The following is a 26,153-nucleotide window of genomic DNA, read 5'->3' as shown; positions in this document are numbered from 1 at the left end:
CCACCTTGTGCTGCCCTGCAGGCTGCCACCTTGTGCTGCCCTGGGGTGGCAGTTTCATACCTTTTATTGCGTCATTCTTTTTCTCAGTTCCGAAGAGTGCCCCAAAGAATGTGAAGTTTGTGGTGGTGAACAGCACTGTCCTGAAGCTCACTTGGGACCCCATCCCTGTCCATGATGTGCGAGGCCACCTCAAGGGCTACAAGGTAAATACCGGAACGCCTCCCAAAGTGCCTGGCCTTCAAGCCATCGATCCAGGAAAAAAAAAAAAGTGGCCCTGTATTGCCACGGCTTCACCCATCGGTTGCGCTCTCGGCAAGCACTCCGCTGTGGCATTCGCTCACCGGGAACCTGTGCTGAATGCATCCAACAAGCGCACTTACAAATCACTTCACTTTCTTAATGCCACAGCTCGACGAGATAAGTGAGTGGGGAAAAAGGATCATAAAATGAATGCCCGTAAAGGACACGTGCGATAGCCACTGTAGAAAACAATAAACAAACAACAAATCCGCATAATGCACATGCAGAATGTACGTTGACTCATTAAATTCAACCCCCCCCCACATTGTGCAAGAGCGCAGAAGCGTGGTCGCCACATCTACGCCTCTATATAAGGAACGAAACAGTAAGACTTCTCCACAAATCTGGCTGTCGCCTCATGAAGCTAGTTGTAGTTACTGGCGAAACGTCGTACTCAGATTGTAAATATTGTGGCCTGGCTCTCCAACACACCGGTGTTGCTGTACTAGTGACGAACTGGCCACATTCTGTTTACGTGACAACCCTTACTAGTTGGCTGTGTTTTGGATGCTGGCGGGTTTAACGACACATTTATATATTTACGCGATCTAACCCAAAAACCTCGATTATGAACGAATCCACCGATCAGATGAGAACCGGGGGGGGGGGGGTGGGGGTGGGGAGGGGGAACGGGCACTCGGAAACAAATCATAGAGACGGAGAAAGTATACGGATGAGAACGGTGGACTTTTGCCTGGCACAGGTTTTCTACCGCAAGCTGAGGGGGCTGCAGGAGAGGAGGCGGCGCCACGTGGAGTGGAGGGTGCTCGTGTTCCCGGGCGACCGGAGCCACGCGGTGGTGCCGGGGCTCGAGCCCTTCAGCCTCTACGAGCTGGAGGTGAAGGCCTTCAACGGCAAGGGGGATGGCCCCGCCAGCCACGCGCTGCGCGTCGAGATGCCCGAAGGAGGTGGGTGCGGCGACACGGCTCGCCGAACTTCGTCCCCGTCGTGCGCGCTTTGTCCTTCGCCGCTGGTCGATAGAGAGTCCGCCGGGCGCTTTGCGATTCGTGTCGGGCTAAGTGGGATGGACAATTGTGCGACGCAACTGCCGGTATGAAGATACCATTCCTGTCAACCCCTTATGAGTGCCTACCTTATTACAGACCGATTCAGACGTTATTGGTCACCCCCGTGCCCCTTTATAAATCTAAACGATCATCCTATGAAGTTCCATCACAAGAGAGAAGCACAAACAAATAGACAAAATTGGGTTTTTTTTGCCCGTATTTAAACGGCTGTATGCGGTATGAACCTGATAACTCAATTTCCCTGTTCAAGAATATGGGTAAATTATATGGGTTGGCAGGTATGAGATACGGTCCTAACCCCGTGTTGTAGTTCAGTTCCTGTTAAGCTGGATCCGTGTCCGTAGTCGCGGTTCTTTGTGGGTATTTTTGTTTTGGCGAGGTTGGGGTCGGTGACCAGAGACACTCGGAGGATTCCCCAGTCGGCCTGTGACCATGGTTCACCGAGGGCTCAACACGGACACGCAAACCGATCGTCCGCATAAGTCTTTAAATTGCAAAGTAAACAAAGCGCATTTTCACGCAATTTCAATCCGGAATTTGATCTTAATTTTTGTTATTTTGTCAACATTTTTGTTTTTGTTTAATATATGTAGGTACTTCAGGTCATATTTTGCGATGCAGTCGTGAGTGGTTTCAATTACCAGCATGGCTTTTTTGCCCATAAATTTACCAGCCGGACCTTATTTATTGAATCTGGATGGTTCCTTTTTATGAGCCTGGATATACAAATTTGTGGGTCATTGGAATATTCTTCCTTTGCCGACTTTCTGCCTTTACCATTCATAAAAATCAGTCTACCAATGGAATTGTGCACTGCATACAATTATAGCTGTTTGTGAGTGAATAACTATACCATTTGAAACATACATTTTTAATAGTTAAAAAGCAAGATGTTAATTATTGTAAAAAAACGCGTGTTATTTTTCATGTATGCGAACATTATTCAAGGACACTGATATTAATGGGTATTTTAACTTACATATTCATAAGTTCATAGTTTTCATGTTTAATGATATGCCTTGCAGATCAAGGGAGTGTGCTAACAACTAGTAATTGGCAAACCATATTCATAATGTTGAAGGTGATTAACTAAATTTTTATTATGAAGACGAAGAAGACTTAATGATTGATGATAATGGAAATGGACTTAATGGTGCGTACGAAGGTAATGGCTATCAGTGAGCGGTGAAGGTGATGGCAGAGGTAACATTGACCTTGTTCTCTTCCCTCCACATTATGTTGTTTTAGTGCCGGGCCAGGTGACAAACCTAAGAGTTCCAGAAAAGGACTTTGATTCCATAACGCTGACATGGGACCCTCCGGCACATCCTAATGGAATCCTGACAGGATACACCGTCCAATATCAGAACAGTAAGTACACTGTGTCTTTATAACAACAAAAAAGTATAATGTACTACATACTCGTTGGTTCTTTCGGTAAAGTCACGTCGGTATAAAATAAAATGAAATAGATCACGACGTTTCGGGCGCAACACAAGCGTCCATCATCAGGTGGGTACTACATAGCAGATTCTCACATGTGTAATGACACACACACACCTGTGCTTAAACTCTCACTTTGTTTGCAAAAATAGTGAGGTGGAGTGGTGGAGCAGTGCTTACAGTGGTTAGGGGCGCCGCAGTGGCAAGATGTTAACTCCCTTGCCTGGTATGCAGGATGTCATGGGTTCGGTCCCGACCCTGATGCCTGTTGTATATTTGGAGTTTGCGTGCTGTCCCCATGGCCACGTGGATTTTTCTCCAGTTTCCTCCGGTTTTTCCCTCCACGTTTGGAATCGACACGCGTTTAGAGTATTTGGCTGCTATACATTTCCATGTGATAAGCCACTTCATTGAGCTATCATTTGTGGCTACGTCACTTCTGAAAAAGAGCAAGATAGCTCAATGAGACTTACCTGCTAAAATTAAAAGTTAGTTATTTCAGTAAAAAAAAAGCTACCCCCTTCTCTACGAGGGAGTTCTTGGACGATGCGCCATTTGGCTACTTAACATGTATTCATCACTTTCAAACTTACAGCCTGTTATTAATGTACAGCCATGTTGTAGATGATGGAGCCATGTGCTCTCGTAGTACAATACCAATTATCATTGCTGCAGTCTCTCCACCACCACCACCACCACCACCCATTAATCTCACATTTGTCTGTGCGCAGACTCGCTCGTGCCGTGAGGGTGACTCAACAGGGGCAGCATTTTATTCCACAAGTAAAAATGATTGCTGTACCCCTTATATATCCGCCTCAGCAATATTCATCCTGCTGCTGCTGCTGTTGTGTGTGTATGTGTATTGCATGGGGGTGAGCAGTCAACAACACGCAGAACCTCGGCACCTTACATAGGGTAGAGCTTTTTGCCAACGTCTCCGAGCTGCGGGTGGAATACCTCGACTCCTACACCAAGTACAAGTTCTACATCGCCGCCTTCACCAGCGTCGGCACCGGGAAAATACTCACCGAGGAGGCTGTGACCATTCTGGAAATCCGTAAGTAGGGACGACTACCGGGGAGGGGGCGGTGGCATAGCGGAGCGCGAGCGCGTTCGACGTTTGTTGCAGAGGCACGCGGTTTGAGCCCCGCGGCCGCCCCGGTTAATACTCTGGGTGCATTAGCCACAGTGGGCATTACCAGATGTCATGACGTGGTTCAAAACAAAGAGTAGGACACGTGTGCCGGCACCACAGTCCACATTTTTTCCCGGATTTGAAACGGCGCCTGAAAAGCACCCAATTGGGAGAACACGTAGCAATACCACTGCCGACTGTGTGAAACGGCGCCTTCGCGATAGCATTATGCTACATGATTGGCACGAATACCAAATGTGCCTGTGTATAGTTGTGACATTTGTCTGGCCAGGTGGCTTAGCAGTAGAGCGAGCTACTCGTAATGGGAAGGTTGCGAGTTCAAATCCTGGCTGGGGGTTTTTAAAATGAGTAACACTATGTGGGAAAATTTAGATTTAAAGCTTTCGTGACTGCAGGGATTCATATTCTTGGTTCTTAAATGAGCATTGAGTCTATGCATAGACTCACCCTTGCCATAGGAATGTGGAATTTCCATCACAGTCTCAAGGCTGTAAACGGAAGATGGGCATTGCCTCAGTGCTCATTTAAGCAGTTAATCACCTGGACTTTTTGAATGTATGAATGATGATGATGATGCGCTCACCAATCGTCTGGGGGGCCGGCAGGGCTACGCGATGAGATGGAAGGTTCTTCGCACGGAGGAGGTCTTGGTGGTTTTCGTTCCCTCGGCAAGAGACATTAGCGTGATGCCTCCCTCCCGATGAAACGGATCTCTTACAATCACACGCCCCCGCAGTGAGAGTCACCTCTAGGAGGAGCTGTCGGTTACGCAACCCAGCCCTCTCACCACCACCCGCGGTCGCTGTTGCAAGGGGAGGAGGGGGGGTGTGGTGGAGGAGGGGGGGGGTGCATTTGCGTGTCGTTCCCCATCGCTCGTGTGGCCGAGCGATGGAATTTTAACTTGCGGTTGCTTCCTGTTATTCTAAGGATGAGCAGCGCTTTGGGGATGTGTTCCATTAAGCGGATAATTACTTTGTTAACATGTGCCATGGGAATACATTTTTTTTTTCTGAAACTATTAGTGGAGCTGGTTTTTTGTTGTTGTTGTTGTTGTAACTCTTGATATTGTGTGTGTGTGTGTGTGTTTTGTTAACAGCCCCAGCCGCGCCGGTACTGCTGAGTATGAACACGACACGCGGTGACACGTACGCAAACATCTCGTGGGTGCCAGGAGTGGGGCAGTCCGCATCGGAATACCTCATCCAGTTCCGAGACAAACATGGTGATTATTGTCTGATTTAGAACGGCGTCAGGAAAATAGTAACAACAGTCATCGTCGTCATGCTAATAATGCCCTAAATTTGTTTAGGACATTCTCACGGAGTCTCAAATAAAAAAAAAATGTTCAAGAGGAGCCTCGTTTGTAATATCTGGCATATTCCATGAACAAGGATTTGGCATGTGAGAGGGAACCATACTAAACAATGATACTAGTGAGTTCATCTCACTTGTGTCATCCGTAATGTTTTCTTTGCATTGCTTACGAGATTTCCATTGTACATATCTTTGCTGTTGTTATAATTTATGATCATGTTTTAGTCGCGTTCGTAATATTTCCCTGCATTTGTTCTACACAGCCCCTTGTAAAACTCTCCCCCTCCCTGGTAAATTCCTTGATACCGTATATCAGCCGCTATGGGCGGGTTGCCATTGGAAAAGAGCTTCTTAGCTCATTGGGCCTTATCGTAAATAAACTGACTGGATAAGGGTGTGACACAGGCTTCAATAAACCCTTTTCTGCGCCGCTGTTTCCTGGCCACCGCACAGCCCAGTGGGTTTGAGAGTTTGACAAATCTGCACGATTCACCAACCATTGCCTCCCCCCAAATGGCAGGATCACAGACACGTGCCACTGCATGCAGAAGTAAGCTTCTTGTTACAGTTACAATGAGACGCAGATGCGTGACCTGTATGTTTTGTTTTAACTTGGATTTTCATTCTCACACTCTGATCTAATGAGTATGTGCCAACAATTTACAAAAAAATTGAGTTTATGCAGTTTTTCAATCCTAGTTAAATAATCTCAACACATAAACAACACACCGAGGCAAACGATGAAATAAAAACAAATAAAATACAAGTTCGGTAGATTGAGCAGCAGTAAAACACAACTGTAAATGACAGCATAATAAAGTGTGCTACTCACAAACAGCAGGAAGATGCGACTCCCATCATGCCTTTCATCCATGTCACACGACCACCACATGGCATGTGTAATGCTCTCGACCCTGCGGTCTAAACCACTAACTCAAAGAGCGTATAATGTGGCCGTCCCACCAGGCAGTGGCGAAACAGACAACTTTAGACCGATTTCTTCCTCATTAGGGCTCATCGGTACAGTATGGTCATCAATATTCACTGCTGCCTTCTGCCTCTGGGACCCCATGTATGGAGGCCTACCATATATGGGCTTACCCCTAGACTATGAGTCTCCCATTATCACTCTCCTAACGGCAACAGTAATTCTAATCCATTGAAGTAGGCCATGTGTGCTGGCATCATGATCCAAATTTGTCAAATTTGATGACTCGCAAGTTACTTAATTTAGAAATAAGTATACGGCAGACTCATTCCCATTTTTATGTATTTGTTAAAATCCCTTGAGATGGAATATGTAATCTACGAGGGTGTCCAGGGTGCCAACTGACACACAGATAAAACACAACGACTTGTATACGAATATTTTAAATATATAACTGATACAGGATAAAGTTATGCAATGAAATTCACACCTCATCAAACAAGAACCGTTTGCAGGCCGGTGATGCGTCACGTTGTGGCGCACAAGGACAGCTGCCACAGGGAGTTCCCTCAACTCGACAGCAGCATGGCATGGTATATTTTGAGATGGTGTGGGATGTTAAGGCACTTTGAGTTGCTGGGGCATTTAACGCTTTCCCACTCTGATGACGTACGTGTGCATACGTGTATGTCATCATAACGGAACCGGAAGAAAAACTAAAATAACTTTATCAGTACCGAGGCACCCACAAGGCCGTGTGGGAGGGCGTGTGGCACAGCTTGGCGCCAGCTATCATAGAGTGTGGTCGTGTCGCTACAGTCCTCTGCGGTGAGCATAATGTCTCTCTGAATGAAGTGAACGCTAACCACTTGCGCGTTCCGAGGCGAACGGGACCCCGCCCTGCAACTTGCAGACGTCTCGGATTGGGAAAGAGTTAATCACGCGCCACTGTACATGCAGATCCCCATCCTTAATGAGCGCGTTGTTCGAATGAACAGGCCCTGGCGGGTGGCGCAACCACTCGGTCGTGAGTTCGTCCAGGAATCACCTGCTGCTGGACGGGCTGTCCCCGGGCAGCCAGTACCAGATCCGCGTGGTGGCCTTCAATGAGCACGGGCACACCATCAGCTCCGAGGACGTCATTGAGACCACCGGCAGAGGTGCACACGGGGGGAACGGTGCGACGGTGGTGCCGCGCGCGATTCACGCGCTGAACTCGGTCACCTGGGTTCGATTCCAGGCAGGGGCTTGCGTCAGTGGAGGGCGATGGCTATACCGGGTGCTGGGCCCCGTATCTCCTTTCACCAACCAGCGTGGCGAAGTATGGTCAAACAACGCGCGTGACTAGGGGTCGGAAACCGAAACAACAAGGAGAGCCATTTGTTTCAAATTCGGTAAAAAAAAAAAACCTCAATATTTCAAGAGCCGCAATGTACTGTGTGGTGAATACCAGACGGTGGTGGTCCTTAATAAATAATGAGCCACGATTTCAGTCCTTAAAGAGCCGTCGCATGCGGCTCCGGATTTGCAGGTTGACGACCCCTGCCTATGACGGATGTGGCGTAGGGAGGCCTACTTCCAGCAGGGGCTTGACAAAGGGCTGTGCATTCGAATTCGCACCGTAGTATTATTATAATAATAATACGTGAAGCTATACATTTATTCTTACAGAGCACCTTTCCTGGAGAACCATCTCGAAGCACCGTACGTAGCCCACCGTGCTAATCGGGGGTGTGGGGGAAGGACAACAAACTAAACACAAAAAGCAGTGTGCAAGTGCTAGGTGTATTATAACATGGCAGAACCATGACAGATGGTGACAGCTTGGACAGGCCTCTATACAGTCGTGCATTGATCATGGCTGATGACGATGATGCCGAACTTTTTTTATATGGCGGCGGTGGTGATGGTTTTAACGGCGATGCTGCTGCTATTTGCTGCTGCTGCTGCTGGCTACGGCTGCTGCCACCGCTGGCTACTGCTGCTTTGTTGATTTACGCTCCTGCGGTGTCGCCTTGGCAGGATACCGGCGAGGGCCTCTCGATGTGGCCACGCAGGCCTGGTTCATTGCACTCATGTGTGCCGTCGTCCTGCTCATCATGATCCTCCTGATCATCTGCTTTATCAAGAGGAACAAGGGTGGAAAGTACTCCGGTGAGGGTGCCTAACAAACACCCCACTTCGATTGCACTGTGGATGAAAGTGCGACTCGAGCTGTGATGTTATTGAGGTCGAGCGATAGCAATTGGCTTTATTGCACAAGGGTTGCCACTTGTGAAGGACAAACAAAAATCAAGGGGCATATCGGGAGAAGAAAAATGTATCACGATGCCAGAAAAGTCGATAACTAAATGGAAATGCATCGTCATGTGTGGTGTATTATAATTTTATTACGCAATCGATAAAATACGGGACTGTCAATGTCCCATGAAGACTTGCAGATTTCCCTAAAAAATAGGATAATCCTGGGAAAACTGGGACAGGTGGAAACCCTATGCCGTGCAAGCGTGCATTTTAATGTTCTCCACGATTTAATTCCAAGCATGCTATACGAGCATCGCCTGTCATGAGACGCAATATCCATTGAAGCTCTCAGAGAGCTGTCCATTGCCCCAGGTGCTGGAGAATGGCCTGTGGAGGGAGGTATGACAGAACTACTTATGAGATGCCTTCAAGTGACCTCTGTGTTCATCCACATGCTTTGTCTTCTTTGGTTCTTTCGGTAAAGTCACGTAGAATGAGAATAAAATAATAAAATAAGACAATAAAATTCTCGCGACGTTCCGGCCACAACACAAGTAGCCTTCTTCAGGTGAAGGAACAAAACTGTCGAGACGACAGAGCTTCAATGAAACATGCTTTGTGTGAAAGCAGAACCTTCTCACGTGCTTTGCTACAGAGATATGTTAGTTGTTTGGACTAATCACAATCCTATATTTGTCTCTTGTATATTCTCAGAGATGGATAATATCGACTGCTTTGCTTTTGCACGTTCATTGGTCACCAGACTAAGGCCATCAACTGGCTACACTTAAGAACGTCATTTGATCAGGGGCGGCTGAAATCTGAAATTTGAACCCAGAATCTCAGCTATATCCACTCAGTGCTCTGTGGCTCAGAGCCACCCTGCCATCTCATTTGACACGCGCGTGTTTAATTCACTTTCCCATCGCTTTATCTTTGCAGTGAAAGATAAAGAGGATGCCCGGGTTGATCCCGAAGCTAAACCAATTAAGGAGGAGACGTTTGGTGAATACAGGTATGAGACGCAGTGTCAAGTGCGGACATCGTGCCATTGTCTGCCTGTATTTTAATTTCTGTGTGTCACAATTATTATTCTAATAACACAATGTGTTTTTACCATTTGCGAACACGTGGGGAAATAGAACACTGGAAAGGTACGTTTCAATTGAAATAAAGCAGCTCGCAAAGAAAATGGGTTAAACCAGCTCGGACCAGGAACAAATGTGTCCTCCCATGCAATCTCTGTTGACTATGAATGCTCAACAACTTCCGTTCAAAGCTTGCCTTCATCCCCTGCCTGATCAATTATTCCCATGCGGTACGAAGCCTTTTGCGAGAAAACACGGATGGTTTTCTCAAAACCGACGCCTATCGTGCATCTCTCAATTGAATTTGCCCTCGACGTGAAATTACATTTGTCTCTCCCGTCCCCGTGTCCATCTCTCCCACCAATCTCTGTCCTCTTTGCAATATCTCCTCCACTCCTCTTGCCAAACCTAACCCTGACCCCCGACCTCTTCTACCGCACACTCTCTCCGCCTCTCCGAAACCTTCCCACGCATCCCCCCCACCCGACCCCACCTCACCTCACCCTGCCTCTCCGCAACCCCGTCTGCCTGCCCCCTCCCGTGCCCTCCCCGTTCCGCCAAACGCCTCTCCAGCGACAACGACGAGAAGCCGCTGGCGGGCAGCCAGCCGTCGCTGGACGGGGAGGTGAAGCGTGGCGAGAGCGAGGACAGCCTGGCGGAGTACGGGGAGGGCGTCGAGGGCCAGTTCAACGAGGACGGCTCCTTCATCGGCCAGTACGGGGGCAGCAAGGAGAAGGTGACCGGATCCGAGGCCACGTCTCCCGTGACGGACGGCACCACGGTCGCTTGAGGAGCCGCTCGCAATCGATCGGCAACGCAACGGGGCAGGAGGGGGTGGGGGTAAGGGACGAGGGGATCACGGGAGGGGGGCGGGGGGGGGGGAGAGGAGGGGGGCACTGGCTGGGCAGGAGACTAATTAAAATTTAATAAAATTGGATAGACGAGTAGTAGCTAATTCCTCCAACGCGAGGAATATTTGCTGCGCGTGCGAGTGCGCGCGCTGATCGCGGGGAGTGATATTTTCTTTTCTCAATGGGTGTCGCTTGAGGTCAGTTCATCCGGTATTCAGAGGACGTCCTCTTCTCCACAGCCACGACATCTTACACCCTCTGCTGACACGGCATCCATCAAATGCAAGAGCTTCTCGTTTTGGGCGTTTTACACATTTGAATATCAGACGGTCTTAGGCCTGGGGCATAGAGCTTCAGTTGTTTTTCATAGCATCCCTCCTTGAGCACTACAGGAATTTAAAATACATTTTTATCATTTAACGTCCGTGTATGATGAATGGGAACATTTGTTCCCATTTTAATACTTAATATTATTAAATATCTTCCCCCCACCCTCCCCTGCTTTCTCGAAACCGTGTTTCCATTATAGCTGAAGAAAGAAAAATGTTTTACATTAAAGGCCTCTTTCGATTGGCTCTGCGGCTATCGTTCTGACAAAGGTGAAGCTTCACTTGAGTGCATCGGCTGCTAGAGCAGGGGGAGGGAAGCGATGGTGACCTTTGCCATGCTGCCAAAAGGCACATCGCTACATATTTTATACCACGCCGAGTCTGTTATTCACCGTAATGGGCCACACCTCCCCAGTATATCATCGTCAATTTGAGAGGTGAGAACGGCAAACCGTGGAGCCTGCTTGTGGTAGTAACAACCCGTTATTGTACTCGGCCACAATCACAATTTGCGGTTTTTAAGTTTGATTCAAGACTAATTAGTTTTGTTTTATCTCGTGTTTACCATTTACTTGGTAGTGTTTTTCATTTTTGTTCCATTCGTTTGTACAGATTTGTTCGCCCCATTAACCGAAATGTGCGTGCGTAAATGGGAACTTCCCTTGCACACGATTCAACGGTGCCATGAGCATAACAATCGATTTTAATTGACGAATCCGTGCATTGTTACAGACATAACGATTATCACACAATAATCAGATACGTGCGCATGTTACTTTCTTCATCCATGGTAATTTACATATGTTTCCGGTTAATTTTTTCACCAACTAATTGAAGGATATATTTAAGAAATGTTTGCACCGTGCCAAAAACATTTCCCCCACATTTCAGGCTGTGAGTTAACCGGAGCTGATTTGGCTGACAGATAATGGTTTATCGTCAAATTAAAGATCATGGTTTCTCATAAAATAGAATGCCGAAGCACCCACTGTGTTTGTCCGGTGCCTGTACCGGTTACCTCCACACAGTGGTGAAGCTGTCAGTACCACAGTGAATAAAGCATGAGCCTTTAGGATCGTGACCCATGGTGCTCAGTTGTTGTTGGCAGGGGCAAACACACCAGGTCATGATGCACTAGGGCCAAGGCTTAATCTCGCGTGGAATATTTTTTCAGGGTACTCCCCAATGCCTTAGATCCTGCCCCCCTCCCCTCCTACCCACACTGTCAAGAGTGTGGGTAGGAGGTGGGGGGGGGCAGAAGGAGGGGGCGGAAATCTTTTCTGGATCTCAGCCTCAGGCCCCGGACATCTACGGCTGATACTAATCCCTGACCAGAGCAATCTCAATTCAGTCATCTCCGGCAATCATCCTGGTTTTCTTTTGCGGTAAAATGTTGTAGAAATCTGAATTTCCGCTGTCTGCCTAGTCGGTGACTGCGAAGCCAGCTACCAATCAGATCACAGACATACGTCATGTGACTACCAATTATTGTTAATTTAATACAATTTTCAGTAATGTTTTTTTCATGGCCAGATAGACTTCACCCTGTGCCACTGCCATATCAAGATGCCATAGTTGGCCATGATGAATACGTAACAAATTAAAATTGCCTGTGACGATTGCCCAATGTCCCGAACAAATCATGGCCTTTATCAATGTGTCAGTGATCAAAGGCTTGGACCAAATGCCACCAAGTATGGGACAGGGCTGTTTTCTGTAAAAGCAAAGACAGCTTATCTGATATGAATATTCTATACACCAGCTTCGTTTGTTACAAAACATTCCACACAATAGCTGTCTGGTTTGTGGCCACAGCAATGAATATGCTGTCATCTGACAGTATGTTTGCTTGTACAGGTATATGTACAAATACTGTAGACGTCTTTGCTGACTTTGCAGTTCCATTTTACTGTTGCGCATTGACCAAAAACAACAGCGTTTTTAAAACGGTAGTAACTGACGTACTTTTTAATTGATGTCCTTTTTAACAATGATGTTGGATTGACCAAGGTGAATGAAGATTTCACACATTCTAATAATTGCATTCTCATAATAATAGCTTCAATAATTCTGAATAAAAGTTCATATTTCCATAATTAAATTCCAACGTGTTTTAACACCCTTGCAATTTCTGTTTTGGGAAAGATTAATATATTAGTGCCAGCGTGAAAAACATGTTTTGGATTTTGCCCTTTTTGATATACTTCAGAAAAAGCTTGGTTCAAAAAATCACGTGAAGTAAATTGGTACTTTCGGTAAGGTCACGTAGAAGGGAAATAATAAAATAATCTAAATAAAACAATAAAATTATCACGACGTTAAACATTGCTGAAAATAATTGCCACATTTTGTAACATTTCTGCAGCAACTGTAAAAAAACGAAAGCGGCACCATTTGTCAGCTTTATAATTGTTGAAATCTACTTCGTAAAAAACTACTCGGTTTTTTTATGGGAGATGCACATTTACTGGCTAAATCTATCTTTAATATACAAAGTAATTTCCCATAACTGCAGAATTTAAACGACTTACATTGCTACCCAACCTCACGTGCATGAGAGCAACGCGCTTCAGAAGCCAAAAAAAAATAATGAGTCATGCGAAATATTGTCCGTTTAATTTTTGCGTCACAGTGCCACCCTCTGAATTGCTAACAGCTGAGGTAAAACAAACTCTCTACAGGTTAAATATGTAAAGAGGTATTTTTTTTTTCCTTCGATAAAATATTAATATTCGGCCAATTATGAGGTAGCTGATCGGGGAATGGTGGTCGTGCTGCTCGGAGTGAAGCCCCAATTACACGGAGTTGCCGCCGGCCGCCGGCCATATTCTGAAGCTGTATTCCATCGGCAACCCCAAACGTTGCTCGATAGCGGTGATGAATTTGCGCTTGGCATTTTTCCAGATCGTGCTATTTGCTCTTTTCACGCTTGCGGCGCGATTATTTTCTGCTTGCGGTAAAATCTTGCGGTTGACGTTTTTGTTGTGCTTTGTTTTTTCTGGGTCTCATTTCCCAAAAAAAGTAGAAATGCTTCCTGTGTGACTGCAAACAAAGCACAAAGGGGATGTGAAAAGGACCATGCGTTCCGTTTGTCTTGTACTCACTCGGTAGCATTTTGATATTTTTCAAGTTTCATTGTAACATAGCTTGATTGCCGCCCGCGAATACACGTGTGTACTATATGCCCGTGTTGAGGGTTGAGTCACGGAAATTGTTTGTATAATGATCTGTATCAAAAGCATGCAAGTTTCTTGCGTACGCAGGTATGAAGCCAGTAGTGCCGCGAGAGGCAGGGATCACCACTGCATTCACGTGCAGCTTACATTGACAAGGACGTGTGTGCACTCTCTTGGCTAAATGAATACATACACAGATAGCTATTGGTTAAGCCAGACCTGAGTTGGGCAACTCTAAAAATGCCTTGGTAAAGGTGCCGCACTGTAATGACTTGCTTGTGCCACTACAGCTGGCGGCAGGGCCTCCGCCTACTCTTCTACACTGGTCATATACCTTGGCAGAACAATTCTATGCAGTTGATTTGTCCAAGAAATTCCAAATTGTGAGACAAATAAACTGCATACAATGATTGTAGTATCAACATTTGGTTAAATTATGATGTCTGGTTGAGCATACATTGGAAGTCTATTTGTGTATATACTAAATTTATGTATGGACCTAGCTGGCCATATCATGTTCCAGTTATATATTTCTGGAGATGTGTATACATGGCCCATATTAAAACATGACCCATATTATTCATAATAAACGTTTTTGGGTTAGATTGCGTTTATAAATATGTCGTAAGAGCGGGAGCAAGTGAGGGCTTCACCATTCTGGTGAATTGCCCGATGATGCTGGATGTAATTACCAGCGAAACGTCGTACTCAAAAACTGTAAGTTGTGGATTCACTCTTCAACACACCGGTGGGCTAAAGTAGTGACCTATTTGTCTTTTGTCAACGTGACACTTTTTTGCTGATTGGCGGTGTCGGGTGGTGGAGGGTTACGACACATTTATAAATAACGCGATCTAACCCAAAAAACGTTTATTATGAATAATATTGGTCGCGAAAGCCTACGTGTTAAAATGGCCCATATTGATATGCCTTTGTGTATATGTATCTATGTACACATACATACGTGAACATTGCTACAAATTATGGAGATCGGTGTGAAGCAATGCATGTGTATGCAGTGTGTGAATCAATGCCATGTATTTTTTTGTAATAGTCATCAGGTGCTTTTTATAGTTATGTTGGCAAAAACTAAAGGATTCATGTTAGTGATACGTGGTACAAAAACGATTTCAGTGCCATGCCTACACTTAAATAGGGTCCGTATAACCACTATTCATGAACTCGGTACACATTCGTTCTAAATAAAGCAAGATTTAAAAAAAAAGAGCTGTAACAATAACAGCAACAACTTCGTTTAAGCTGTTGTCCCAACTCTTGATTTAGTTTGTGCAGGACATGACGAATAATTCAGCTTTGGCAAACATCTTCGAAGTGCAAAAAAAAAAAGCACGTCTGTGCTCTGCAACAAAAATCACTGCTGTATTTAAAAGCGGATACTGTGTGGTCGACTTTGTTAATTTGTCAAAATATTCTAGGTTGTTGGTGTATGCAACGTCGCGCAATTATTCCACAGTTCTTTATTTTTTACAATTATCATTTGTGAAGTAGAACCCGTCATTATATTGTAATGTATAATTTAATTTTTTTTTGTCTTGCTTGGATTGTAAAGTTATACAGTTTATTCGTAATTTTATTTTGTATATTTTATTTTTTATTGATGCCAAAGTATTTGACACATTGTTTCGTGAAGAACTGACTTTATTGTAAAGAAATGTTGCCGTTGTTTTCATAAGTTTTCCCTCTTGTTTATTTTTTAATCGACATTTTAAATATATTATTTTTCTGCGATTATGAAGTTTTACTAACACTCGCCAGAATATCCATCAATGCCGGCAGATTGCCAAGTTTGCGTGTACATACAGTACTGTACGATGTAACTGAATACGGTTGACAAGTGGTCTGTTGTGTGAAGTAGCTCATTAATAAGCATCGATGTTTCATAAGCTTAAACATTAGGTATGTGATGTGGGGTAACATTGCCTTAATTAGCCTGAGCATTTTATTGGGGTTAGTTGTTTGTGTACTAGCTACATTTTTTTCGTGCAAAATGTTGGATTTGGAAAAAAAAATGGCTTGTAACTTTGTCCCATGCACAGTTTATAAATAAATATTCAAATAAAAATAATTAAAACTCTGACCGATCCTTTCATTCTCACGTAGCGGCCAGGAATGTATTCGCCCACTCTCACCGTTCAAATCCAACACCTTTACGCCCAACATTCAAATCCATTGCTCTGTAAGATGACGAGAAACTCCATCACGACCGGAGGATGCGGTGTCCAGGCTGGAATACCAATAGATTGTGTTTAGTTTGTTGTGCTTTGCGTTTAGAACTGCTTTTTTGTGTTTAGTTTGTTATCCTTGCCCCGGCACCTCCGATGAGCACCGTTGGCTACTTACGGTACAAAAAAAAAGTTCAACATACATACAGAGTGGTTTAACACGTAGACTTTCGCGACCAATGTTATCCATAATAGAGGTTTTTGGGTTAGGTCGCAGAAATATAAATGTGGCGTTAAACGCACCACCACCTGACGAAACACGTGGACAAAACGTTCCAATTCCATACCTGTCAACCCCTTATCAGTGCCCTGCCTTATTACAGACCAATTCAGACCTTATTAGTCATGCCGTGCCCTTATACATCTCAAAGTTCATCCTACAAAGTCGCATCACAAGGGAGAAACACAATCGAATAGAAACGTTTTTTTTTGCCCGTATTGAAACGGCTGTACGCCTACGGACCTGAAAACTCAATTTCCCTGCACAAGAATGCGGGTAAACCATTTGGGTTGACAGGTATGCTATTCGTTCCGAGTACAGCACACCGATGTGTTGTAGAGTAACGAATTTGCATGTTTTGCTTATGTGACAAACCTTATTAATTGGCCGTATTTGGTGGTGGCGGCTTTAACGACGCGTTTATATTCTTGGTTCTTTCGGTAAAGTCACGTAGAAGGGAAATAAAAAATTAATAAAAATAAAACAATAACATTCTCACGACGTTTCGATTGTAGCACAAGCAATCATCATCATCAGGTGTGAAAACCACGGCAAGAAAATTTGAAAAAAAAGTGGTGTTTTTTTCTTAACGTTAGCACCACGGACAGCAACTGGCGGTTGTTCAGACGGACGAGTCCGTCTATGCTCGGATAGAAATTTAGACACGTTTACATTTACGCGATCTACCACAAAACATCTATTATGGATACACACAGATTCATACCAACACAAAAATGCATTCTGCTTCACAACAGCAGGAAGCCCCCCCCCATCCATTCGCAAAGCACCACATCCTATGGGATGTGAAAAGAAGAAAAGAGTGACGTGCTTTGGAAAACGCACCTTTTACAATCGTTATTTATACAGCGACTTAATGCAAACTGCATCTCAATAGGATAGGCCTGCTAAAGTGAAACTTTTAAAAATAAAGAGCCTGACTGCTCACGCGTGCCATCACCGTTCTCTGTTTCACACTCCGCAAATATGAACAAAATGGAGAGATGGCAAGAGTGTTGGCTAAAATTCACCCAGCGGTGGATAAATGGCTGATGATTAAGACAATGGTGAATGCAACGCATGTCTTTATAAAGCGTTTCCATTCCTAGGTTGTCGTTCAATCGTTCACTTTTGTCCGTATCACGTCTGTTTAAATAACAAGGCGTGTCTTCCATAATAGAACAGCTAATAGAACAATTAATTTCTAGAGCCTTCATCTCTCACAACGAGCAGCAGGGATGCTCTCTCCCTCTCTCTAGCATATGGCAAGTATGTGCAAACCACAGGTCCAAGTTTAAGTCTGTGAGCCACGCGACAGCTTCAGGAATAGCGCGACTAATACTGCTCAGTCCGCCGGAGATTGAGCGTAGGATGCAGTTGTTCGCAACGTGGTCCATTGTCTGCCTCGGGTGGCCGCAGTCACACCGTGGGTTGTCTTTAATTCTCCACTTGTGGAGGAGGTGTGTGCCCAGCGACCTGTTGCTGTTCTGAAACGGTTGTCGATGAGGCTTTCATTTGGAATGTCCACGGAACTCCAGTGCTCGCCAGCGGTCTTTAATTGGCCCCGATTCATCCAATTGTCTCGCGCGATCCCACATTGGTTTCCGGAAATATATACAAGTTCGTCTTTTGTTGCCAGATAAAAGGGGAAAAACGTAGTCTCATATTTTGGTACTGGCAAAGGAGGTCCCATGATGTAGCTGCTCACCGCCGAGCCCTCATTACTCTGATAGTGGCATTGTCTTCATGCGGTATGCCTTTTGGCGTCCTCTGGTCTAACACCGTTTGAGACTAGGCTCAAAAGAATGCTGTCTCTGGTGTGGACCAATCAGTTTCAAAGACAATGCCATATCTTATCAGAGTATGTTTTTATTTTGCATTTTGACCACAAATATTGTGGTCAATGCAAACATGATTCCTTGTAAAAGGTTTCAGTTTGGTGTTTTAAAAAACTTAACACCTGTTTTGTTGCCAGATAAAAGGGGAAAGACTTATTCTCAAGTTCGTGGAGGGTCAAGCAGGTCTGGAATGAATAGCTTGAATGTGATGGGCAGTGGCTTGATCGCTTGCTCCACGATGCAGCCAATGCATCCTTCAAGGAGAACCGATCAGAGGTTGGGTGCCGGGCACTGGCGCAGCGTTATCATCGCACGGTGCCCTTGCAGTCCAATTATGAATCTGTCTGCACACATGATCTGACACTGTAGAACCTGGTGAGAACTTTATTGGCTCCCCAAATCTAGCCAGAGCCACAACCCGCCACTGGGTACACGCTAACCGGTAATCTGCACATGCAGCGTGTTCTTTAGTTGTTTAAGCTAGACAGTTACACTTGTGGGAATATGTAAAACAGTATCATAACAAAAAAGTTCCACGTTTTGACTTGTAAATGTCACCCAGGTCATGCGATGGTTAATGCACAAAACCCACATGACGTGGTGGTTACTAAACCTACGACGAGAGAAACCTGTTTAATCTTCCACACCCATCAAAGTGCAGGATATGACCAAGGAATTCTGGGAAGAAGGACCGGCTGATGATGTAGATGGTGGCTTAATGTGGCAGGTTATGCGGAAACTATAAGTTATTATGCATCTCATTGTAATTTACATCATAAGTTGTCATAATTGCTGCTAATAACCTGGCTCCTCAATGCAAACCGAATGATAACCTGCAGTAGTTTTACACATTAGACGTACTTTTTTGCAACAGCGTGTTTTTTTTTTTAAAGAAAAATAGGAAACAAAAATTAAGAGCTGGTATGATCAGAATAAAAGGCCTAATGAGCAGCAAGGAAAGGAACTATCTGCACCAGCTGGCTCTTCAATGTATGAGTACTAACCGTTTTGAACAAATGCGCGCATTTGTAAAGGGTGACGCATTTATAGATAAGCCACGTATTTTTTAAATTATCCATTTTCTTTCATCAGAACAGGTGATGAATATCGGGAAAGGATGGTACTACGTTATATAGAGGAGTGCATCAAGATTGGTGGGAGACGTGTAGAGGCTTTGAAATGTAAAAAAAAAACAGTTTACTTTATAGTTTTCTCCCCTTTTGAGTGCGACATCTGTCAATAGATCACCGTGTGTTACAGTCGGATATGCAGATCAGAACAACTGCAGACGCGTGCATGGTGTGCTTCCGCTGAGTTGATGTTCAACAATTGCCCGAATAATTTGTTAGCAAACATACGACGCTAGTCCAACGGTTCCAACCACATGCCTACGTTAGCCCAAACATCGCATATTTTACTAGGGAGGAACCCTGAGCAATTATGGAAATCCCACATTCCTATGGTTTGGTTCAGTCTTCCCAAAAACAATGCGTAGTGTTAATAGGTGGACTATTCCGTTGGTTAGCAGTATCTTAAGCAGCTAGTGCGGAATTGTCTTTAAGCATGAAACATGTTGTGTACAATGAACACAATAAAATATGACGCCCTGCTCTTGCGAAATTCGACGTATTATTACTACTGCGTTACATAAATGGCTAACACTCGGAACTCCACGACACAGATTAAATGCACTGCTGTGCTCATATTTCCAAGTGCTGTGCTCGTAGAGCTCAAGCTAGTGGACACTCACATCCATGACCAGTGTTTGGTGACATCACACTCCAGTCACTGGTGAGGCTTCGTCTAATATCACAGAGCAGTCGTTCTTAACCTGGGGGTGCACGCACACCCAGGGGGTGGAGAGATGCCCTTTCTGGGGGTGCGAGATATGGCCGGATTTTTTTCGAAGACAAATCATCTAAACACAAATTAAGCACCGGGTACGTAATGAGAACTACTTTGTTTCATTAAACCTATTTGTGTTTATAAACATTCTACATTTTTTTGTTTACGATTGAGAACTCAAAGGGATCCAAGGCTGCAGCAAAGGTTAAGGACAGTGCCATAAAAAATATGGTGTCCGATATGTGCTTTAAGAGCCACATGGTCGTCTCGGATTCAGAGAATGAGCATTACACCCCGGGGAATTGTCGGACTAAGTTACTCAGCAACGTCTTCAGCGTGTGGCGTGGGACAAAACCAAAAATGCTTAAACACTCCCCGACGTTCCAGTTATCTTGAGAGAACATACGGTGCATGTATTGTGCCAGCTGCGGTGGAGTGTTTGTCGAGCAATCCCGAATTATTCTGTCCACGGGTGCACTTTGGCTTCATTCTAACTCGTTTACATCGCGGAGTGTTTGAGATTACCACACGATGGGATGTGAGTCATGTGTTCAGGTCCTCGAGTGTGTACAGAATATGCAGAGCAGGTGAATTATGAAGGATGATTTATGCACTGCGGTTAAAACAAATAGTTTCCTTCTTGCCCCGAGACGTGTACAGATGTCCCCTCACTTCTCCACAACCCCTCTCCCATAGCCTTAACAGACTGTTGGGGCAAGTGCTGTTAGCGAGTGGCACCGATGAAGGCCGGCACGGCACACGGAGAGGGTGGGTGGCCAACACCATGCCCGACCGCCTTTGTCTCCCCAGTGGCGATGTTTATACATCGCACAAAGTACTCATTTGAGGCCGAGTCGACCTAGGGGAGGACCAGAACCGGTTCGGATAATCGTCACTGGTGTTGGCCATGAGGGGTAATCGAACTGGGCTGGACGGGTAGTGTACCCGCTACACTACCGCTCCTCCCCCCCCTTCACCCCCCTATGCATTTCAACCAATTGATCACAATCACAACTTCTAAATGTTGACACATATATATTTCTTTTTAAACATTTTTGTTAAATATTACACCTGGATAGTACTTTGAGATGGAACACCCTCATTTGTAAAAGTGTCCAGGTTGGCAATTTGCACGTCCATAGCAGCCACGCAATTACTCTTAAACAAACATTTGACATATTCAGTTTAACATGTAGGCTTTCGCGACCAATATTATTCATAATAAAGGTTTTTGGGTTAGATCGCGTTTATTTATAAATGTGTCGTAACCCTCCACCACCCGACACGGCCAATCAGCAAAAAAGTGTCACGTTGACAAAAGACAAATAATTCACTACTTTAGCCCACCGGTGTGTTGAAGAGTGAATCCACAACATTTACAGTTTGAGTGCGACGTTTCGCTGGTAAATACATCCAGCATCATCGGGCAATTCGCTTCTACGTGACTTTACCGAAAGAACCAAGAATATGAATCCCTGCAGTCACGAAAGCTTTAAATCAAAAATATTAGCGAATTGCCCGATGATGCTGGATGTATTTACCAGCGAAACGTCGTACTCAAACTGTAAATGAGGATTCACTCTTCAACAGACCGGTGGGCTAAAGTAGTGAATTATTTGTCTTTTGTCAACGTGACACTTTTTTTGCTGATTGGCCGTGTCGGGTGGTGGAGGGTTACGACACATTTATAAATAAACGCGATCTAACCCAAAAACCTTTATTATGAATTTGACATATTCTTGGGTCTTTCGGTAAAGTCACGTAGATAGGTTCAAAGAAAATTATTTTAAAAAAATTAACAGAAAAGTTCGACGTTTCGATCGCAACGCAAGCGTCTGGTCCACGTGGAGCGACGTCACGAGCGCTAGTGACAGACATTCCTGGGTGATTCTCGGAGGTACATCACACCCGGTTAAATGTTTGTTTTATAATAATACACACTGCGCAGAATAATTAAATCGTGCACACCACCGGCTCGTGGAGACTGTAATACGCACTCTCGATGTAACGGATGAAAATGTTGAGCAGGCGAGTTGTAATTCGTGATACAATTAAGTTGCGGCTCGGCACATTGTCAGCCACGCGTCCGACCTCGGTGCAGTCTATTCGTGCTCGGAATGTGTGCTGTGAGCTCTCACGCCGTGGCCAGTTCCAGATATTTAAAGGGCAAATCTTTTGATTTACGACGCCTTTGTTTCCCCCCCCCCCCAACTAACTCTCTCCCTCCCCCCTTTGCTCGGGGCGCCGCGCCTGTTTGTTTGTATGTACCTGCATGGTGAACTTATTTCGCACCGTACGCAGACAAACCGTGCTAATCGTATAGGTTTGTGGGGGGACGACAGCAAGCTAAACACAAGGAGGCGGTTCCAAAGAAGTCAGTGTTCAATCTAGCTATTTAAAAGTGCATATCTCACAGCGGCTTCCTAGTGTCGGAAGGAAGAGCGTTCCAGACGGCCACAGAAGAAGCGCATGTGAAAGCGCGCGTGGTGCAGTGACACCAGGCGTCTCTGTTTGACGGCTGACCAAAAGCCGCTGCGTGCAGCCCTCGAGAGACCTCTGCTGGGGCGTTTAACTCCCCCCATGAGCATCGCTACCCAGAACCCTTTCCCTTGCCTGCTGCTTGACATTTTCCCATCACAACCACCAAGGTGCTGCTGCCCAGCCTGATGACAGCGGTTTAAACAAAAATAAAAATCAGAATTACTTCTCCACGTCAAGAATAAATATAAGAGGCCACGTATACGCGTGGTCTAACATTGTACGTTAGGATGTGGGCTCGATCCTGACCCTGACGCCTGTATATTTGTCGGTCTCCCCCGTGGTCGCGTGGATTTTTACTCCAGTTTTTTTCCACTCCACATTTAGAATCAACATCACGCGTTTGGAGTTATCTGGCTGTTATACATTTTCACATGGCGATAAGCCACTTCGTAGAGCTATCCTTTGTGGCCAGGTCGCTTCTGGAAAACAGCTACATAGCTCAGTGGGGCCTTGCTTGGTAAAATAAAATGTTTGTAGTTTGTAATGTCCACTAGGTGTCCTTCGTGCCTAGCAGCCGCGTGCAGCAGACGCAGCAGTGACTGGGATTATTTCCGTTGTGTGTTTGCAGCCTCAAAAAGAGCCACGGCCATCTCACTCTGTGCCGCATTGCCAACCCCACCGCCCCCACCCCGTAAGGGAAACAGCCGTTCTTGGCAACGTTTAATTTGGTACAGGGAGCTACGTTTTGGTTTTTTTTTTACGCGCTCATGAAAGGGGTTGGCGCACACGCTACGTTATAAGGTGATGATGGTAGGTCTGAATGTGTTCTTGGTTCTTTCGGTAAAGTCACGTAGAAGGGAAACAATAAAATAATAAAAATATAAAAACAATAAAATTCTCACGACGTTTGGACTGCGACACAAGCAATCATCATCAGGTGTGAAAACCACAGCAGGAACATTTTCTTGCTGTGGTTTTCACACATATTTTTTAATTTTTTTTTATTGTTTCCCTTCTACGTGATTTTACCGAAAGAACCAAGAATATGAATCCCTGCAGTCACGAAAGCTTTAAATAAAAAAATATTAGCGTATTTAAGCAAACAGATTGTCCACCGCCGGACTATCTAACTCATGTAAAGGCCAATGTAGACAAATTGTTATCGAGGATTCACCCCCCCCCCCCCCCCCGTTTCCTATGCGTACGTAGATTGTCAGTAGACCCCCCCCCCATACGCAAGCGTGCACATTTGTGTTAACCCCCCCCTCTCCCCCCTCCATACATACGGACTAAATGGATGGCCCCTTAGCCGCCGATTTGTGTCCCCCCGCCATCACTCCCGGTGGAAAGCAACAACAACAGCAGTTGTGTTCAACAACAACAACAATTGTATTCAACAACAACAATTGTGTTCAACAACAACAATTGTGTTCAACAACAACAACAATTGTGTTCAACAACAAGAGTTGTGTTCAACAACAACAGTTGTGTTCAACAACAACAGTTGTGTTCAACAACAACAACAACAACAGTTGTGTTCAACAACAACAGTTGTGTTCAACAACAACAGTTGTGTTCAACAACAACAACAACAGTTGTGTTCAACAACAACAACAACAACAGTTGTGTTCAACAACAACAACAACAGTTGTGTTCAACAACAACAACAACAGTTGTGTTCAACAACAACAACAGTTGTGTTCAACAACAACAACAGCTGTGTTCAACAACAACAGTTGTGTTTCAACAACAACAGTTGTGTTCAACAATAACAGTCGTGTACAACAACAACAACAGTTGTGTTCAACAACAACAACAGTTGTGTTCAACAACAACAGCTGTGTTCAACAACAACAACAGTTGTGTTCAACAATAACAACAGTTGTGTTCAACAACAACAGTTGTGTTCAACAACAACAACAGTTGTGTTAAACAACAACAACAACAGTTGTGTTCAACAACAACAACAACAGTTGTGTTCAACAACAACAACAGTTGTGTTCAACAACAACAGCTGTGTTCAACAACAACAACAGTTGTGTTCAACAATAACAACAGTTGTGTTCAACAACAACAACAGTTGTGTTCAACAACAACAACAGTTGTGTTCAACAACAACAACAGTTGTGTTCAACAACAACAACAACAGCTGTGTTCAACAACAACAGTTGTGTTTCAACAACAGTTGTGTTCAACAACAACAGTCGTGTTCAACAACAACAACAGTCGTGTTCAACAACAGTTGTGTTCAACAATAACAGTCGTGTACAACAACAACAACAGTTGTGTTCAACAACAACAACAGTTGTGTTCAACAACAACAACAACAACAGTTGTGTTCAACAACAACAACAACAGTTGTGTTCAACAACAACAACAACAGTTGTGTTCAACAACAACAGTTGTGTTCAACAACAGTTGTGTTCAACAACAACAACAGTTGTGTTCAACAACAACAACAACAGTTGTGTTCAACAACAACAGTTGTGTTTCAACAACAGTTGTGTTCAACAACAACAACAGTCGTGTTCAACAACAACAGCTGTGTTCAACAACAACAGTTGTTTTAAAGCTTTCGTGACTGCAGTAATTCATATTCTTAGTTTTTTCGGTAAAATCACGTTGAAGAGAAACAACAAAATAATAAAATATATATAAAACAATAAAAAAATTCTCACGACGTTTCGACCATAACTCAAACGGTCGTCTTCAGGTGTGTTGGTTTGCATTAATTTATTTTTAAACGGTGCGTTTATTTATTTATAAAAAAACGTTAGCGCCACGCGCAACGATTTGGCAGTTTATTTAGGACTAGTCCATCTATATTCTGAAAAGAGGAGGGGGGAGACGAATTTTTTTTATAATGTATGCTGTCTGAAAGCCACTGTAAGCGTGAACAATCAATTAAGACCTGAAATGGTTTATCAAATCTATCCAATGATTGCTAAGATAGAATCCAACCGAGAAGATGGATTCTATCTTATCCACACCCCCAGCCGGTGTCAATGGGCACCGCCACATTTGGGTGGTCGATCGGCAGGTAGGTCACGTGTGGTGGGGTAAAGTGTGAGTACTCCCACTTATTACAATATGTTTTGCCAGCGTGGAAGAGTAGACCAAACACCCTGTCGAGTGCCTCTCCATAGCTACATCGAGTGGACGCCGTTGCGCCGTTCGTGGCATCGGCAAGTAATTGTAGGGTTGTACCGCTTTCGAGATGTCCAAGAGACGTCATCGCATGTCGGCACAAGGTATTTTGGCATGAAATGCAATTCGAAAGCGTCTCCCATTTACAGTTCCTTATCACTGCACGTGTTCGTAGTATATATATAATTCGGGTTTATTTTGTGGGAAGTGCTCCAGTATGGTAATCAATACTGGAGCTTGGATATCTGAAAATTTACACTTCCAATTTTTTTAAATTAAATTACTAATCATATTGCATAAACAAAATAGCTGTGTGTGTGTGTGGGGGGGGGGGGGGGGGTCTCACTTGCATTTCCACGTGTGCCGCTGGACGGGAGGTGGTGGGCATGGCCTAGTGATGTCATTGACGTATCAGCGGGGTCACACGTAGGTGTGCTCTTGTCGGGGGTTTCCCACCTTCGGGGGCCAGAGTAATTAAACCACAGGAAAAAATAATCAATTACGATTTTCAGTTAATTGTCT

At 44.6% G+C, this 26,153-nt stretch overlaps 1 protein-coding gene across 6 annotated transcripts in view; it reads left to right on the top strand.

Annotated features, from left to right (window-relative positions):
* The window catches only part of LOC116949328 (neuronal cell adhesion molecule-like), a 113,952-nt gene extending 97,994 nt beyond the window's left edge, over positions 1 to 15,958 (top strand). For 5 of the 6 annotated variants that reach the window (XM_076072086.1, XM_076072088.1, XM_076072089.1 and 2 more), the window contains 9 exons: positions 88 to 203; positions 1,004 to 1,208; positions 2,577 to 2,699; positions 3,655 to 3,831; positions 5,027 to 5,152; positions 7,171 to 7,332; positions 8,195 to 8,326; positions 9,359 to 9,431; positions 10,078 to 15,958. In XM_076072086.1, the coding sequence (XP_075928201.1) occupies positions 88 to 203; positions 1,004 to 1,208; positions 2,577 to 2,699; positions 3,655 to 3,831; positions 5,027 to 5,152; positions 7,171 to 7,332; positions 8,195 to 8,326; positions 9,359 to 9,431; positions 10,078 to 10,294 (1,331 nt within the window). In that variant the 3' untranslated portion in view covers positions 10,295 to 15,958. Of the gene's footprint in view, positions 1 to 87; positions 204 to 1,003; positions 1,209 to 2,576; positions 2,700 to 3,654; positions 3,832 to 5,026; positions 5,153 to 7,170; positions 7,333 to 8,194; positions 8,327 to 9,358; positions 9,432 to 9,558; positions 10,001 to 10,077 lie in introns of those variants that run through there. The other variant, XM_076072090.1, reaches the window with a different exon arrangement.
* The last annotated feature ends 10,195 nt before the right edge of the window (positions 15,959 to 26,153 follow it).

This window comes from Petromyzon marinus, chromosome 36 (genome assembly GCF_048934315.1).
Source record: "Petromyzon marinus isolate PM22_M1 ecotype Great Lakes invasive population chromosome 36, UKy_Petmar_22M1.pri1.0, whole genome shotgun sequence".
NCBI lineage: Eukaryota > Metazoa > Chordata > Hyperoartia > Petromyzontiformes > Petromyzontidae > Petromyzon > Petromyzon marinus.
This window is presented reverse-complemented; position numbering and strand designations above follow the sequence as displayed.